Consider the following 17024-nt stretch of genomic DNA (forward strand, 5'->3'; position numbering starts at 1 on the left):
CACAGTGCCAGCCTACCTTGCCATGCCGTGGACTGGGTGTCCCCTGTGTTACTCCTCAGTTACATCATCTCTGCATTGGGCTCACGTCTCTACCTGGCCATTTGCACAGAGGGAGCAGCGCCTGGCGTGTGGCAAGCAGGCCTGTGTTTGTTCTGCCAGTGTCCTGACCAGCATCACTGCGGCGCGCACATTCTGAGAAATGTGCCACTGGGCAGCTTGGTGGTTGTGCAAACAGCAGAGGGCTTACACAAGCCTTTGTGGTGTTAGTGCAAGAGAAATGATGCAATAAGGCATGTGGAAAACGTGTCTGAAGCTGTTGCCAGTGTAACATGGCACACTGTTTTGCATACAGCATTCTCTTTATTAATAAGCAGGAGGTATTTACTGTAAAACAGTGGTTAAAAGAATAGCACATATGCTCCCCAGTAAGTCATTTGTTACTGTCAAGTACGTGCTGCATATTGTGTGGGTGCTGTACTTTTTAAAATGCAGTCATTTGTGAGAGGGAGTTTCCAAATGCAGGTGCAGTCATCCAGATGCCCACTGTGGCTGGGATGAGCTCCTGCCCAAGGCAGGAACTGACAGGAGCTCATTTCGTGTGCATGATAGGAACCCAGTTCCTTGAGCCATCACCACTTCCTACCAGGGTCTGCATTGGGAGCTAGAGCCAGGAATGAAACCCAGGTCGCTAATGCGACCACAAGGCTGGGCACTTGCCCCGGGTCCCAGGCAGGGCAACCAGTCTGTTCACGCCAGCATCCCCACCAGCAGCCATCCACCCACTGTAGCATTGCTAGGCGCTGGGTGTTCTTTTTTTTTTTTTTTAAGATTTATTTATTTTTATTACAAAGTCAGATATACAGAGAGGAGGAGAGACAGAGAGGAAGATCCTCCATCCAATGAATCACTCCCCAAGTGGCCGCAATGGCTGGTGCTACGCCAATCTGAAACCGGGAACCAGAAACCTCCTCCAGGTCTCCCACACGGGTGCAGGGTCCCAAAGCTTTGGGCCGTCCTTAACTGCTTTCCCAGGCCACCAGCAGGGAGCTGGATGGGAAGTGAAGCTGCCGGGATTAGAACCACCACCCATATGGGATCCTGGCGTGTTCAAGGCGAAGACTCCAGCTGCTAGGCCATGCCACCGGGCCCAACAGCGCTGGGTGTTCTTAGCTCCTGTAGAACCAAGTGGAACCACAGCACCTGTCATGGACCGGCATGTTGCGTGGCTCATGACCACTGACCCCAGCCATGTCAGATCCTGTCATCTGCAGGGACTCTGCCCTCATCTAGACGCACAGCAGCCAAATCCCAGGGGAAGCCAGTCAGAAGCAGCTAGGTCAAGTTGTGAGTAGAAGCCCAAAGCAAGGGGAAGGGGTGTGTGGATGGGGTGGACGTAGGCACCGTTTGACACAGGTGGTAGGCAAGCCTCTCTAAAGACATGCCATTTAAGCAGTGGCGAAGCAGGGAGAGAGGGTGAGTCAAAGGCCTCAGGCAGTAGGGATGGCAAGCAGATGTTGGAGGAACTGCCAGGAGGTCAGTGTGACTTAAATGAATTATGCCGAGAACAGTCAGATCTGCAGCTCGGGTTGGCGTTAGGACCGAGCAAGGTCAGCCCTGTGACACCTGTATCTCATGTGAGAATGGATTTGAATCCTAGCTGCTCCACTTCCCATCCAGCTCTCTTCTGGTGGCCTGGGAGAGCAGTGGGGGCTGGCTCAGTTGCCTGGGTCCCTGCAACTCACATGGGAGACCCAAGAAAAGCTCCTAGTTCTTGACTTTGGCCTAGGCCAACCCAGCTGTTGTGACCATTTGGGGAGTGAGCCAGCAGATGGGAAATTTTCTCCAGGTAGCTCTACCTTTCAAATAAATCTTTAAAAAATGAAGGAGGGGCCTGGCACAATAGCTTAGTGGTTAAAGTCCTCGCCTTGAACACGTCAGGATCCCATATGGGCGCCAGTTCTAATCCCGGCAGCCCTGCTTCCCACCCAGCTCCCTGCTGGTGGCCTGGGAAAGCAGTCGAGGATGGCCCAAAGCTTTGGGACCCTGCACCTGTGTGGGAGACCCGGAAGAGGTTCCTGGTTCCTGGCTTCAGATTGGCGCAGCACCGGCCGTTGCGGTGACTTGGGGAGTGATTCATTAGATGGAAGATCTTCCTCTCTGTCTCTCCTACTCTCTGTATATCCGCCTTTCCAATAAAAAAAAATAATAAAAATAAATCTTTAAAAAAAAAAAAGAGGAGGAAATCTTTGGAGCGTGGACTGAGGGGCTCATCAAGATTGGAAGTGGGACTGGCTAGATGCCACCAGTGAGCCAGCTGGCAGGTGGAGGCTGGGGCCAAGTGGGAGTGTGGCCCCAGGGATGGGGGCAGCTCTTTTGTTGTTTATTATTATTATTATTATTATTATTATTAACAGCAAAAGATTATTTGGAAGGAAGAGTGACAGAGGGAGAGAGATGTTTCACCCAGTGGCTCACTCCCCAAATCCCCACACAGCCAGGGCTAGACCCGGCCGTGGCTGGGAGCCAGGAGCTGCATCTGCGTCTCCCACAGGGGTGGCAGGGCCCTAGGTACTTGGATCGTTCTCTGATGCCTTCCCAGTATGTTAGCAGGGAACCGGATCGGAAGCAGAACATTTGGGACTCCGATCGGCGCGCTGCTCTGGGGTGTTGGAGTCACGGGTGGAGGTTTAATGTGATGCACCACCACAGCAGGCACCTGGAAGGGCTCTGGGGCACACAGGGGTACCTCCCTCCCACACAGGACTCTGGTTCCCCCACTGAAGTAGGTGACCTTCATCCCTGATGCCCAAGTGCCTGGTCTTGTTGGAGGAAGGGGGACACAGCCCACATGGCAGCCTTGTTGGGAACATAAAAGGGCACATTGGCTGTGAGGCTCACTCCCGAAAGGGGGCTGGACCTACCTGCATAGGCAGGCTACTCCCTGCCCAGGTCATGTGCTTCCCTCCTGGGGTCATGTGCCCTGGGTGCAGGGATCCTGCCAGATCCTCAGGGATCCCCTGGGCGAGGCCACGGTCTGCGTCCGTGCTGCCCTCCCTGCCCTGCCCTCTGGTCTGCCCTTCCACCCACTGACGTGCTGGGCCAGGTCACACGCTGTCACCCTAGGGAGAAACTGAAAGTCCTATGACCTGCTCTGGCCCTGACCATTCTGCCATTTCACTCTAGTCCCTTGTCCTGGCCTCTGGAAAGGTGGAGGCTAAATGCCTCTGCCATGTGTTTGGACGCAGCCCCAAGCTCTTCGGTGGCTTCCGGGTCATACCCGCCCTGGCCCTTGCCTTGTGCCCTACGCTCCTCACCAGCCACCTGGTCTCCTGTCCATTCTCTGCAGCTTCTTCTCCATTCTGGAGCCAGGCTGCTCCCTGGCTGCAGGACCTCGAAGGAAACTCTCCTCTCTGCACCTCTTTTCCCAGCAGTGACGTGGGTTGGGGCATGGGTTGGTCATTTGCAAGTGGGGCTCAAAACAGAGGACAGCCCCTTACCCTTTGTCTAGCCAAGGGGTACAGGTGGCACCCGGGGCGCCGTGTAGGCGTCCTCCATTTGCAGCCTGCAGCCTGACAGGTGTTCTCCTCTCTCCTCACAGGACACGTTTGTGGAGCTGTATGGCAACAACGCAGCAGCCGAGAGCCGCAAGGGCCAGGAGCGCTTCAACCGCTGGTTCCTGACGGGCATGACCCTGGCAGGCGTGGTTCTGCTGGGCTCGCTCTTCAGTCGGAAATGACCACCCAGTCACTGGCCTGCCCCTGCCCTGCTCCCGCCACATCCCTCCGTCCAGCCCTCATCGCCACCCGGAGAACCACTACATGCAGCCCGTGCCCGCCCCATCCCAGGGCTGGGCCTGGACCTGGTCCCCTGCAGTTAGTTCTCTACTCTACCACGCTTCTGTGAGAGCCACCTCCTCCCACACACACCTCAGAATTCACAGTTCCCCCAGAGCTGCCCAGTGGAAGCCGACAGGTGCATGGTGCAGAGGTGGGGGGAGTTGTGGCTGGTAGCCCACAGGGTCGACCCTTCCCTTCCGCTCAGCCTCAGCAAGTGCTAACCTGCCAGGGAGCCTGAAAGATTGCTAAACTGCTTCCCTAGAGGAACTAGGTTGCCTTTGTTTTGATGTTCACGGCCTCTGAGTTCATCATTCTCCATCTTGCCCTGGACCTCCCCTCTTCCACACTCCCCAGACCCCTCTAGAGGCCACTAGTTAGGGATTCAGGCTGCTGCAGATGAGGAGGACCAGGACTCCCTCCCCGCCTTGGCATGGCTGGAGGCCCCACTCCCTGGCTGAATGTTCTCACCAGCTCCCAGGGGAGGGAGGGGGCTCTAGCTGCAGGAAGCACCCCATGCCAAAGCTTAGGGAACCCTCGCAGTTTGGCATCACTGCAGTCCCGTCCCCTCCCCTGGCTCCCATGACCATGACTGAGGGACCAACTAGGCCCGAGATGGATGCCCCAGAGCTGGGTCTGGCCTCGGCTGCCTCACTTCTGCAAGGAGATGAGCCCCTGGCAGCTTCCTTGCCCCGCCTGCTGCCCGGGGCTCTGGGGCTGCAGGGGCCTCTGCCTGGAGGGGAAGGGGAGCTGGCAGGAACAGCTGGGGGAGGCTCGGGTCTTCCCTACCTCAGGCAGGCAGGGCCGTAGGAGAGCCTGGGCTCAGGCAGGGTGGCTGCAGGGCCTAGAACTGCCTGGCCTGGCCAACCTGTGCCCACCCCAACCCAGCCTGGGCAGCTGGCTGCCAGGGTCCCAGGGGCCTGGCCAGGAGCCCTTTGGGCCTTCCTCTCTCCTCTGCTCCGCCCTGGCCACCTGGGCTCTCTGCTGTACATATCCGAGACTAGTTTTTATTCCTTGTGAAAATGATAGACTATTTTTGTTAAGCGTGTCTGTATTTATGTGTGCGGAGCTGCTGGCTTGCTGTGCGCGTGCACGTGGAGAGCTGCTGCCCGGAGATTGGCCGGCCTGATGCTCCCCCACCCCACCCCACCCTCCCTGGGCTGCAGACGCCAGCCCAGGGGTCCAGGCTCCTGAGGGGCACCTGTCCCTCCCCCAGCCCACCCCCTCTCCAACTTGTTCCAGCTCTTTGAAATAGTCTGTGTGAAGGTGAAAGTGCAGTTCAGTAATAAACTGTGTTGATTCAGTGAACAAAGGGCCTCGGCTTGTTTGTGTGTGAGAGAGAGAGAGAGAGAAGTGGAGGGGTACCTCGGCTGGCAGAGGCTGCTGGAGAACCAGCCACTGTCCTGGCTCAGCTCGGCTGCCCAGGGGTTGGGGGAGGGCCGTGGACAAGGGCTTAGGGTTTCTGCACCTCAACCCTGGGTGGTCCCCCCCCAGAGTACCTGCTGGGCACTGGGCTTGCGCTGGGGCAGGATCCACCCCGTCCCCGCCCTCAGGAGCCAGTCACAGAGCCAGGCGGCAACTGCTTTGCGAGCGTGCTCTGCCAGGCTGGGCTCTGGCTCCTGCAGGGCAGCGTGCAGACAGGGCAAGCAGAGGACACCACTGCACTATCTGGCGAGACACAAAGGACTTGTTAGTGTAGGAAATGAAAGGGGTCGGACTGCAGGAAACATTTGTGATGTCAATTTTTAGGAAAGGCAGAGAAACATGTCTCCAATTCTCTGGTTCTCTTGCAGTGGAGGGGCCGTTACAGAGGTGAAGCCCGTGTCTGAGGCGAGGGCGACTCAAGGGGTGCACAGTGTGTCAGCAGCATTAATGGGGAACTTGAGCTGATCTGCATTCAGGGAAGACTCCCTGTAGGAAGTGACATGAGCACAGAAGAGGAGAGGGGTTCTGGAGAGGCAGGTGCATAGGGTGAGTGGGGCCTGGCTTATGGCAAAGGAAACAGGCGCGTCCAGAGCTGAAGGTGAAGGGGCCCCTGGGTCAAGGGGTGCCAGACGGGGCGAGGTGAGAGGACCGAACTGATCCTGAGGGCCAGAGAGCGCGGTGAGCTGCCCCTGCAAGTCTGGCTGTCCTGGGAGCTTGCAAGTCAGAACCCCCCAGGCCATGAAGGAGGCCGTGGTTTAGTTCCCGCTGCAGTTTCTGGGCACGCAGGCCAGGGAGGTAACCAAACTCCCCACTCCTGAGGTTGTGACATAGGCTGGGTCACCTGGCCTCAGCTTTACCCTGTACAAAATGGGGCATATGCGTGCCCAGCTCACAACTCAGGTTTGTCCAGCGGGAGAGAGCCTTGGTGGGATGGGAGAAGGCTGGATGCCAGCGTGCGGGCAGGATGAACCCCGCATCGGGTGGAGGTGCACGTGGCTGCGGCCCGAAGCCGGTGTGGACCAGCCCAGCGGTCACCCAGGCCGGGGCGTGGGCTCCCCTGGGGGCCGGGCCGGCAGACGGGCACCGCCCCATGCCAGCCGCCCCGCCCGCGTCCACTGGCGGCCTTGACTGCCCCCTGGCGGCCACGTGTGCGACTCCTTAGCCAGGCGGCTCTGGCTCAGCGCCGCGACCTCTGCCTGCTCTGTCGGCAGCCCCACCTACTCCCGGAATGACGTCTCTACACTGCCAGCCCTTGGGTGCGGGCTCAGAGCTTGCGCAGCTCTTCCGGGCACTTGGAAGGTCCGAGCCTCCAGCCTCCTGCCCAACCCATGCTCTGATGTTTCTGGCTCCCGTTCCTACCCGAGTTCCCACCCGGGGTTCTCCATATGCTTCCAGAAACGTTTCTCACACACAGGCAAATACACATATGCAAATATCTTCTCCCCTTTTCTTCTCTCCTCCCCCCCTTTATTTTACATAAATGGATATATATTAGAGCTAGGAAAAGAGCTCAAAATGTGGAGAGTGCTTGATGCAAGCTGAGGGTTAACAGTTAGCTTTCCCTTATTTAGTCTTAAATCCTATCGCCCTTTAAGATAGTAATCGTTTTGCTTATGCTTTTTTTTTTAATTAGCAAATCTTGCAGAAAGAGCAGCAACTTACATCATGATCAAGTTCATTACATGATGTCCATCACAGCGTCTGCCACACAGCAAAAATAATGAGGTACCAGTATTCCATATGGCCGCTGGTTTGTGTCCTGGCTGCTCCATTTCTGATCCAGCTTTCTCCCTACTTGTGGCCTGGGAAAACAGGATGGTCTGTGTCCTTGGGCCTTGCACCCCCATGGGGGACCTGGAAGAAGTTCCTGGCTTCAGATCTGCCCAGCTCCAGCTGCTGTGGCCATTTGGGAAGGCAATTAGTGGGTAGAAGATCTCTCTCTTCTCTCTGTAAATCTGCCTTTCAAATCGAAATAAGTCTTTTTGTAAAAATAGCCACAAACATGTATGACCTACATAAGTGCACGTCTTATTTTTAGTGAATATTCATTCACTACTGTTCGAATTCCAGGCATATTTATTCCCCCTTCAATTATTTATGCCACCTCATTTCACAGGTTCCCATATGAATAATTAGCTTGAATAATTTCATTATAAACGGTCTTGGGAATTCTTGTTAAATTCGTATGTCCGCATTACCAAGTTTTCACAAGTCAATTTTAAATTTTGTATGGTGGCACAGTAGCCTAATCCTCAGCCAACAGTGCTGGCAGCCCCTGTGGGTGCTGGTTCATGCTCTGACTGCTCCACTTCCCCTCCAGCTCCAGCTCCCAAGTCCTTGAGACCCTGCATCCATGTGGGAAACCTAGAAGAAGCTCCTGGCTCCTGGCTTCTAATCGGCTCAGCTCTGGCCATTGCAACCATTTGGAGAGTAAACCAGTGGAAGGAAGCTATCTCTGTCTCAGTAAATCTTTCAAAATAAAATAGCTTTTTATAAGATTAAAAAAAACAGTCAATATTAGAACTACCCCCCCCCCCCGCTGAGGCACTATATGACCTGTTCTGTGCCCCAGCCCCTCCCCCCAGCTGCCCTGCCCGTCACGTGCCAGTCACAAGCCGGAGCCAGGCTGGGCCGCTCAGGTGCTTGCACCCTGTTTGGCACGGGGCCAGTTCCTGGAGTGCCACCTCCTCCAAGGTCCCCACTGCCACCTTCAGTCTACCTAGTGCTCTAGGTCTGGTTTTGTTTCTTCGTGGCACTCACCAGTGGCAGACCTGCCTTCCAACACACACACTCACACACACTCACACACACACACACACACACACGCCCCGCCTGCCTTGGTAGGTGCTTCCAGCGCTGGCTGAGTGAAGGAGTGTCTTTGCCCTGGCCCAGGTCACATCCTCCACCTGAAATGACCTCCCTTCTCCTCCCTGCCTTCCCTAACCCCACCTTAGGCTCAGCTGCACACAGGCAGACTCCTCCAGGAAGCCCCCCTGGATTAGCAAAGCTCCAAACCCTGGAAGGCGGCTTGTTCTTGTCCTTCGGCTGCTGTAGGTGCCTGATGAAGACTGAAGCAGAGGATTAAAAGCAGACTAGAACAGGTGGGCTTTATTGGTTGTTATTTTTTGGAGCGGGGACAGTTAGGGCTGCGGACGAAGCCCCCCCCCCCAGAGGTTGCAAGCCAGCTGCGGGCAGTCACTTCTTCCATTGCTTCTTCTCATAGTCCCAGCGTGAGGCCAGGCCCTGCACAGGGTTGCCCTTCATGTCCAGTATGCGCTGCAGCTGCTGGGCCTTGCGTTCATCTGTCAGGGTGATGGGCTTCTCGGGGAACACTGTGGGCCGGGCGGGGGCAGGACAGCGGCTGCTCAGGAGCCACCCCACGCCCAGCTGTGCCCATGCCCTGCCCAGCAGCGCCCCACCCTGCAAACAGCACCCACGCCCCGCCCAGCAGCACCCACACCCTGCCCAGCAGCATCCCATGCCCCGCCCTAGGCCCACCAGACTCTACAGAGGTGCCACCCAGGGGCTTCTGGGTTCTTTTCATTTTCTTTCAAAGATTGAATGATTGATTTTGAAAGGTACAGTGACAAGGAAAGACACAGAGTCTTTCATCTGTTGGTTCACTCCCCATCTGAGCCAGTCCGAAGCCAGGAGTCAGAAGCTTCGTTTTGTCTCTTACATGGGTGCAGGGTCCCAAGGCTTTGGGTTGTCCTCGGCTGCTTTCCCAGGCCTCAAGCAGGGAGCTGGATGGGAAGCAGGGCCGCTGGGACTCTACTATCAGACGCTGGTGTCATGAGGGACAGCTTCACCTATTATACCACAGCACTGACCTCTGACCTGGGTTTTGATGCCAACAGAGCCTTGAACGCCCCCTGGGAGCTGGGCCAAAGTGCATCCCCATTCTGTGCCTCCATTTGCTCACGTCCTTCCATGGCCAGTGGTAACATAAGCACAGATTTGAAGATAGCCTAGACCCAAATCCCATCCCTGATAGTTCCCTGTTTGTGGGACCCCCAGCAAGAAGCATTGCCTCTCCATCTCCTCCCTGTCTGAAGCAGGTTCCGGCCCCAGGGGGCTGGCAGATTGATGGGGTTAGTGCAGAGAAAGCCACGGGCAGGCGTGAACGGATATGAAGTGCCCACTGCAGCAAGGACAGTGACAAGGGCCTGGGTGAGGGGCTTTGCAAGGTAGGCCCTTGAAAACACTGCATCCTCCACCTTAGTTCAGCGGGGAGAGCCACCTCTTGTGACATCAGCATCCCACACTGGAGTGCCAGTTTTAGCCCTAGCTGTTCTACTTGCTTCCCATCCAGCTCCTTGCTAATGCACCTGGAGAAGCAGCAGAGGGTGGCCCAACGGCTTGGGCCCCTACGCCCACGAGGCAGACCTGGATGAAGCCACTGGCCCCTGGCTTCAGCCTGGCCCAGCCCGGGCTAGGGCAGGCATTTGGAGAATGGACCATGAACCAGTAGACTCTCGATCTCTTTCCCTTTCAAGTGAAAATAAAATGAACTTCCGTGAACATCAGGGAAGGCCCTGTTGGGACTCACTCCCTGGCTCCCTGCCAAGGCTGACTCGCCTGCCCGGCCTCGCCTCCATCCCTGGTACTCTTCTTCGCAGGAGATGGGCAGGAGGGGACCAGGCTTCAGGGGCTCCTGTCGCATGCCCAGCGCTTCCCCCTTGGGGCTTCCTCTCCTTGGTCACCGGGAATTCCCACTGCGCTTGCAGAAGAAGCCAGAAGAGGGCAGCAGAGCTCCGCCGCCGTGCGCCCCGGGGTGAGCTGGCGTCAAGCCACCTGCAGGACCCAACGGCTGCTGGGCGCCCTCCCAGGGGGTCTGACTCCGCCACCCGGAGCAGGGACAGAGAATCTGCAGGAGCGACTTTTGATCCAAGAGTGGCACCGTGAAAATCACTCTCTGAGTTCATTAAGCTCGGCTGGCAGGGGAGGGAGGGAAGGTCTTTGGCTCGGAGCAGCCCCATTCCATGCCTGATGCCTGGTGGGGGTCCTGGATGATCCACCTCCCATCCAGCTCCCTGCTAATGCACTTGGAAAAGCAGTGGAGGATGACTCAAGTACTGGGGTCCCTGCACCCACACGGGCGATTAAGACGAAGCTCCTGGCTTGGGCGTGGTCAAGCCCTGTGGTTATCTGGGGCATAAACCAGCAGATGGCCCAAGTCTGTCTGCCTGCCTGTGTGTCCCTCTGCCTTGCAAGTAAAAGAAATGAAAAGTTCAGTTGGATGGGTGACTATCCAGGTGCAGACTACATGTTCTAGCTTTGCTGGGAGCTAGAAAAAAAAAAAATTAAGATGTGTTATTTATTTAAAAGGCAGAGATATGGGGCCCGACATGGTGGCTTAACTGGCTAATCTACATGCAAGCACCAGGATCGCATATGGGCACCAGTTTGTACCCCGGCTGTTCCACTTTCCCATCCAGCTCCTTGCTTGTGGCCTGGGAAAGCAGTCGAGGACGGCCCAAAGCCTTGGGACCCTGCACCCACATGGGAGACCCCAAAAGAGGTTCTAGGCCCCTGGCTTTGGATCAACACAGCCCTGGCCACTGTGGCCACGTGGGGGAGTGAATCAGCAGATGTTAGATTTTTCTCTCTGTCTCTCCTTCTCTTTGTAAATCTGCCACTCCAATAAAAATAAATCTTTTTTTTTTTTTTTTTGAAAGAGTGAGAGACAGAGTTATTCTGTCTGCTGACTCATTCTCCAAATAGGCCACAGTAGCCAGAGCTGAGCAGGGCCAAAGCCAGGATGTGGGTGCAGGGACCCCAGCACTGGGGCCATTCTCCACTGCTTTTCCAAGTGCATTCGCAGGCAGCTGGATGGGAAGTGCAGCAGCCAGAACTAAGCCAGTGCTCAGGTGGAATGCCGGCGTTGTTGGCAGTGCCTTAACTCGCTACACCACAGCACTGGCCCCTATACAGCTACGCCTAGCTGATAGTTTGTGAGTATTTCTGGACCCTAGAGAGGCACGCATCTGCTCGGCTAAACGCAGGCGTGAGGACAGCAGCTGGGGCAGTGGCCCCACGTGCCCAGACGGAAGCCTTTCCATGGATTGTCAGGCAGCAGACCTCAGCAGCTGAGGCAATTCAGACACAACCCAGCCCTCAGTACCATCCCTCAGGCTGGGGAGCCCACAGCTCTCTGTATCACAAGAACCCTAAGATGTACTTCCCAAATTACAGAGAGAAAACAGGTTCAGAGAGGTAGTCTCCCTGCACTCAAGCCAGCAGCTCACACTCTGTCCTCCATTCTGCCCCTCCCCGTGGGCCTCATAAAGACCTTCAGATAAGTGGCAGTGCGCATTCCCTGGGGCATACCGGGCCGGGGGCAGCGGAGCACTCACCGTACACTCGCTGCCACCAGATCACCAGGCCCGTGAAGCCCAAGAAGAAGAAGACGCAGCCCATCACCGTCTTCCACTCGTTGGAGCGGCGGTTCATCTCCGCGAACGTCTCATTGAACTGCAGCCGGTACACTGGGAGGGCGGGCAGCGGGGAGGGCACCTCAGGCGTGGCCGTGCCTGGAACCCGCACCCCGGACCCACACCTCTGCCCCTGCCTGCCGCAAATGCTGAGAACCCAGAGGAGTTTTTTCTTTCTCCTGTTTCGTTTCTTTTCTTTTCTTTCTTTCTTTCCTTCTTTCGGTTTATTCATTTGAAAGGCTGTGTGAAGGCTGGCGAGGCGACACAGCAGGTTAATGCTTTACTCTGTGGCACAGGCATTCATGTGGGTGCCAGTTCGTGTCCCACCTGCTCCACTTCCATCCAACTGCTTGCTTATGGCCTGAGAAAGCAGTAGAGGATGGCTTAACAATCTTGGGCCAGTAAGATGGGCTGGGATCCAAGGGCTGGGGAAGGTGTCAGTGGCTAAAGCTGTGCAGAGACATGGTGGGAGTGGTGCGGAGTGGCTCTGGAGAGAGAGGCCTTTGGGACCAACATCTGACCCAGCAATTCAGGTGTGTGGAGTGCCTGTGCTCAACGCCTGCCTCTGGCTCCTGGCCCTGTCTTCTTGATGTCACAAACCCTGGGAAGCAGCTAGCAGCTTGAGGTGCAGTAAGAGCCAGGCCTCGAACCCAGACACTGTGATATGGGCTTGAGCATCTTAACCTGGATGTTAACTCCCAGGCTAGCCTCTTGTGTTTTCAAAGCGTCACCTGAAGCAGGTGTTTGGCCCAGGGGTCAGGCTGCCCACGCACACGTCCTGTGTCATAGCGCCCAGGACCACTTCCCACCTGTACTTCCTGATCCCAGCTTCCTGGGCATCCGGGAGGTGGGCCACTGCAGACAAAGCGACTGGGCATCTGCTGCTCAAGTGAGGTTGCAGTCCCAGCTCTCACTTAGCCACCCCAGCCCTGACTATTGGCTGAGGACCTTTGGGGAGTGAGCCCACAAATGGGAGCACCCCTCCACACTCTCAAATTTTAATGAGTGACTCAGGACCCCCACTCTCACCCACATACCCACGCACCTACTTCTTCCACTGACTCCCTCTCCTGCTCTACTCCCAGTACGGGGCTGAGTGCATCCTCTTCAAGGTTGGCTGGAACGCACCCTCCTCTGAGAGGCCCACCAGGATTCCAGCATCTGGAACACACCTCCCCCTGGCCATTTCACCCGGATTCCAGTCACAGAGGTTCCCCACCCTGGGCTGGGGACACCCTGAGGTCAGTGTGGATGTCAGGGGGTGGGTGGGGTACTGTGTGTCCCCAGCAGCAGCAGCACCAGGCTGTGCACAGTTCGAGTGGATAAAAGAATGAATTCACTTCACCTGCCAGGGGTGCATCCAGATGTGTGTGTGTGTGTGCATGTGTGCGCATGAGGAAGGGGGTCTCGGGGCCCTCTCCTTTCCAAGTCCTTCCTTTCAAAGTCAGCCCTGAGCCCACTCTCCCTGCCCACCCTGCCACCATGACATACAGGCCACCTTCTCGGCGTGACTGAGCTGGCTCCAGCTGCCCTTCTCTTTCTCCTTCAGGGCTTGTTGCTCGGCGCTGAGCTCGGTGCAAAAGGGCTCGTCGGGCATGGGGTATGAGCGCTGGGCATAGCAGTTGGTGTAGGGGGACATCTTTCCCTCACCGCGGGCTGTGGGCACGAGGAAAGGAGCTGAGTCCAGGCTGTCATTTGCGTCATATGTTTGACATAGAGGTCAGGATGCTTAATGGGGCACCTCGCCCCATATCAGAGTTCAGAGCCTAGCTCCACTCTTTGTTTATTTATTATTTTTATTGGAAAGTCACATTTACAGAGAGGAAAAGATCTTTCCATCCACTGGTTCCTTCCCCAAGTGGCCATTACAGCTAGAACTGAGTCCATCTGAAGCCAGGAACCAGAAGCTTCTTCTGGGTCCCCAACGTGAGTGCAGGGTCCCAAGGCTTTGGGCCACCTGTTTGGGCCACTGTTTTCCCAGGCCACCAGCAGGAAGCTGGATGGGAAGTGGAGCAGTCAGGACACGAAGTAGCACCCATATAAGATCCAGGTTCACGCAAGGTTGGACCCAGCTCCACTCTTCTAAAAATATATATTCATTGGGCCCGACATGATAGCCTAATGGCTAAAGTCCTCACCTTGCATTTGCCAGGATCGCATATGGGCACCGGTTAGTATCCCAGCTGCTCCACTTCCCATCCAGCTCCCTGCTGTGGCCTAGGAAAGCAGTAGAGAATGACCCAAAGCTTTAGGACCCTGCACCCACGAGTGGGAGACCTAGAAGCTCCTGGCTCCTGGCTTCAGATTGGCTCAGCTCTGGCCATTGCAGCCACCTGGGGAGTGAACCAATGGATGGAAGATATATATATATACCTTCTGCCTTTCCAATAAAAATTAGTAAATCTTTTGTAAAAAAGTTTTCTGGCTGAATAATTCCCCCTTTAAAAATATTATTTATGTATTTGAAACTCAAGAATTACAGGGAGAGAGACAGAGGTCTGCCATCTGCTGGTTCACTCCCCAGGCGGCTGCATGGGCCATGGCTGCTGAGCCAGGCTGAAGCCAGGAGCTTCACCCAGGTCTCCTGCATGGGTGGCAGCGGCCCCAAGCACTTGGGCCATCTTCTGCTACTCTGTCCAGGCCATCAGCAGGGAACTGGATTCGCAGTGGGCCAGCCGGGACTTCAGTCTCTTCGGAATGTGGGTCTTACAGGCAAGGACGTTACCTGCTGAGCAACGACACCAGCCCCCTAGCTCCACTCCCAACTGCATCTTCCTGCTGATTGCATCCTGGGAGCCCAGCAGGTGATGACTCAAGCACTTGGGTCTGCACCACCCACGTGGCAGCCCCGATGGAGTCCATCCACGGCTCTTGCAGGTGTCTGGGGAGTCAGCCAGCTGATGGAGAGCTTCAACTATCAGCCAGGTGGCTCTACTTCCTTCAAATAAACAAAATAAATGAAAATGCAAGCAGACACACTCAGAAGACTTTGAGCAGTGTCTGGCCCACAGCAGTTGCTCAAAAATCCACACTGACCAAGAGGAGTTTCTCGGCTGCTCACATGCATGTCTGGAAGCTTCCTTGATGGCTAGGTCCCTGGGTGTCCAGTGACTGTCCAGGGCGCTCAGAAACTAGACACCAAGGAGGACCACATGCAGCCTGCCACAGCCACAGGCACCAGAGGTGCCCCAGGAGGCCTTGGCACCACCTCAGTGTTGGAAACCTCTTTGGGCAAGCAGCCCCGGCTCCTCTGGTAGCTCGACCTGGGGCCTCAGTTGGTTGATCTGAGAAATGGAGAAAGCACAGTGGCCACGTCACATGGTAGTCATGAGGTCTGTGTGGACTCTGGGGCACACAGTGAGGGCTCAGCACAGAACACCTCTGCAGTCCCCCGAAGCCAGGGAGGCCCTCCTGCCACCGGACTGGCAGGGTGCAGTTGTGCAGGCCCTCGCTCCCCGTTGGCCTCAGGATCCCCAAGGTCTTAGGGACCTGAGGTTTCAGGGCTAATCCCCAAAGGAGCCTGGGGCGGGAGAGAGGGCCTGATTCACTCCATGGGCTGTGCTTCTTGGTGCAGCTCTGCCAAGGAGTCGCGTGTGGGACCCAGAGCAGCAAGCTGCAGGCTATGGCAGCCTGTCACTCAGGGGCTGGTTAGGAAGATGGGCACGGGGGCCCTCATCTTACCTGCATTTCCTGGAGTGTGAGCGCTTCGTAGGGTAGGTCCTGCTGTTCTCCATGGCCCCCAACTCCAGGCAATTCGAGAGAGCATCTGGTGAGGAAGCAGGGACCCATGGATGAGTCCTGCCTCCACCTCCGGCTCAGTCCAGGGCTGGGGGACCCTCATTCACTGGTGTGATGGGAGGGGGGATCTGAGCTGGGGCAGGGGAGTGGATTCCCAGGGTTTCAAGTCACCCTCCTGCCTCCAACTCTTCTAGCTTAGTCTGATGTCCCCAGGGGGTACATGGAGCCCCTCCTGGAACCTCAGTTCACCATCCAAAAAGTAGGAGGAGGCCCCACGTCCAGGGCAAAGTCTGAGCAGTCTGAACTGGGCTAGGCTGGGGACCAGGCCCCCTGCAGTGAAGTGGGAGCAGGAAGTCCAGGTGGGGAGGGAGTAGGTTGCCAGGCTGCCTTCCCTCCAGGGCCATCTGGGCAGATGGTGGGCTCCCCCTTCCTCCCTAATTGGCTGCCTACGTGCAGCAGGGCCCTCTGGCTGGGGGGAGGCCTGGGAGGCTGCCGGCTGGGCCCAGCGTCCATCCTCACCCCCAGAGCAGTCTCAGGGTCTGCCATTCTGTGGAGGGGGGAGGGCTTCAGAGGACGGGGACCAAACTGGGTCACACCAGGGACAGGGGCCTCCACGCGATGGAGAAAAGGAGGGGGGCTCCTCGATTGTGACAAGTGAGAGGAGTGCCCCCATATCTGGGAAATGAAAGGGTTCCCGTCGCTTCTGGGGATGGGAGAACCTCACAAGTGGGGAGATGAAGGGGAGCGGAGTGCTGGATTTGGGGGAGAATTCCGCCCCCCAACCCCATACCCTCCCCTCCCAGACAGGGGCAACAGCAGAGAAGCACGCTCAACTCTGATGTTGGAAGCCCCCTACTCTTCCTCCTTCGCGATTGGGACTGCGTGCAGGTCAGCAAGGGCAGGGGTCCCAGCCATCCCACGCAGCCACCCCACTCACCTCCGCGGGCGGCTAGCGGCAGTAGCAACCCAACCTGGCTCTGCCTGGCCAGGGCAGCAGGACCGCCCACAAGGGACCCGCGCGGCGCCAGCCCCCGACCCCGCCCCTCCAGCCCTCAAGGCCAAGGCTGCGTGGGAACCTCCTGTTCAGCCCAGCGTGGGAGCGTCCAGCGCGCGTCCCTAGGGGCGCTGGTGGCGGTCACAGCGGGAGGGACTCCAGCAGGCTTCAACCCATTTGCCCACCTTCCGGTCGGGCCTTGGGCCATCACACCAGCGGCCCTGCTGTCCTCCCTGTGCTGGGAAAAGTGTGTATGTGTGTGTGTGGTGGGGAGGGTCTGCCTGAGAGAAAAGCCCTTCTTTTGTGCCTTTGTAGACAGAAGTCGTTCTAGACCTTCTAGAACAGCCTGAAAGCAGTGGGCACCTGGAGCATGGGAGCTGGCCGGGGTGGACCTCCGACCCTGCCATGCGCTGTACTGCACTCAGGAAGGGGCAGTGGAAAAGCTGCTCCTGGGCTGTGTGGCTTTCAACACACAGCTTCCCCTCTCTGGCTCCTACTGGCTAGGAAACAAGGTGCTGGCTCAGTCAAGGTCCTGGCCCGATAGCAGAGCGCTTAAAGTCCTCACCTTGAACATGCTGGGATCCCATATGGGTGCTGGTT

The 17024-nt window shown here is 56.9% G+C and overlaps 2 protein-coding genes across 7 annotated transcripts in view; one reads left to right on the forward strand and one right to left on the reverse strand.

Annotated features, from left to right (window-relative positions):
* BCL2L1 (BCL2 like 1) overlaps nt 1-5141 on the forward strand; it is a 56690-nt gene extending 51549 nt beyond the window's left edge. For all 5 annotated transcript variants that reach the window (XM_040981677.1, XM_040981678.1, XM_040981675.1 and 2 more), the window contains exon 3: nt 3599-5141. In XM_040981677.1, coding sequence (XP_040837611.1) covers nt 3599-3736 — 138 coding nt within the window. In that variant the 3' untranslated portion in view covers nt 3737-5141. The remainder of the gene's footprint in view (nt 1-3598) is intronic.
* A 3205-nt stretch (nt 5142-8346) lies between these two features.
* LOC121157122 lies at nt 8347-13348 on the reverse strand. 2 transcript variants are annotated; one of them, XM_040981136.1, is made up of 3 exons: nt 13184-13348; nt 11615-11746; nt 8347-8590 (listed from the first exon to the last, which is right to left on the reverse strand). In XM_040981136.1, exons 1-3 carry the CDS (start codon nt 13329-13331, stop codon nt 8454-8456), a joined length of 417 nt encoding a protein of 138 aa, XP_040837070.1. In that variant the 5' UTR covers nt 13332-13348; the 3' UTR covers nt 8347-8453. The 2 variants fall into 2 exon arrangements, 1 of the variants encoding a protein (XP_040837070.1); XR_005883985.1 differs by lacking the exons at nt 11615-11746; nt 13184-13348 and adding an exon at nt 10053-10287 and having other exon boundaries at nt 8504-8590.
* Between the last annotated feature and the right edge of the window lie 3676 nt (nt 13349-17024).

Source organism: Ochotona curzoniae, unplaced genomic scaffold (assembly GCF_017591425.1).
Source record: "Ochotona curzoniae isolate NIBS_2020 unplaced genomic scaffold, NIBS_Ocur_1.0 contig_3520, whole genome shotgun sequence".
Lineage (NCBI taxonomy): Eukaryota > Metazoa > Chordata > Mammalia > Lagomorpha > Ochotonidae > Ochotona > Ochotona curzoniae.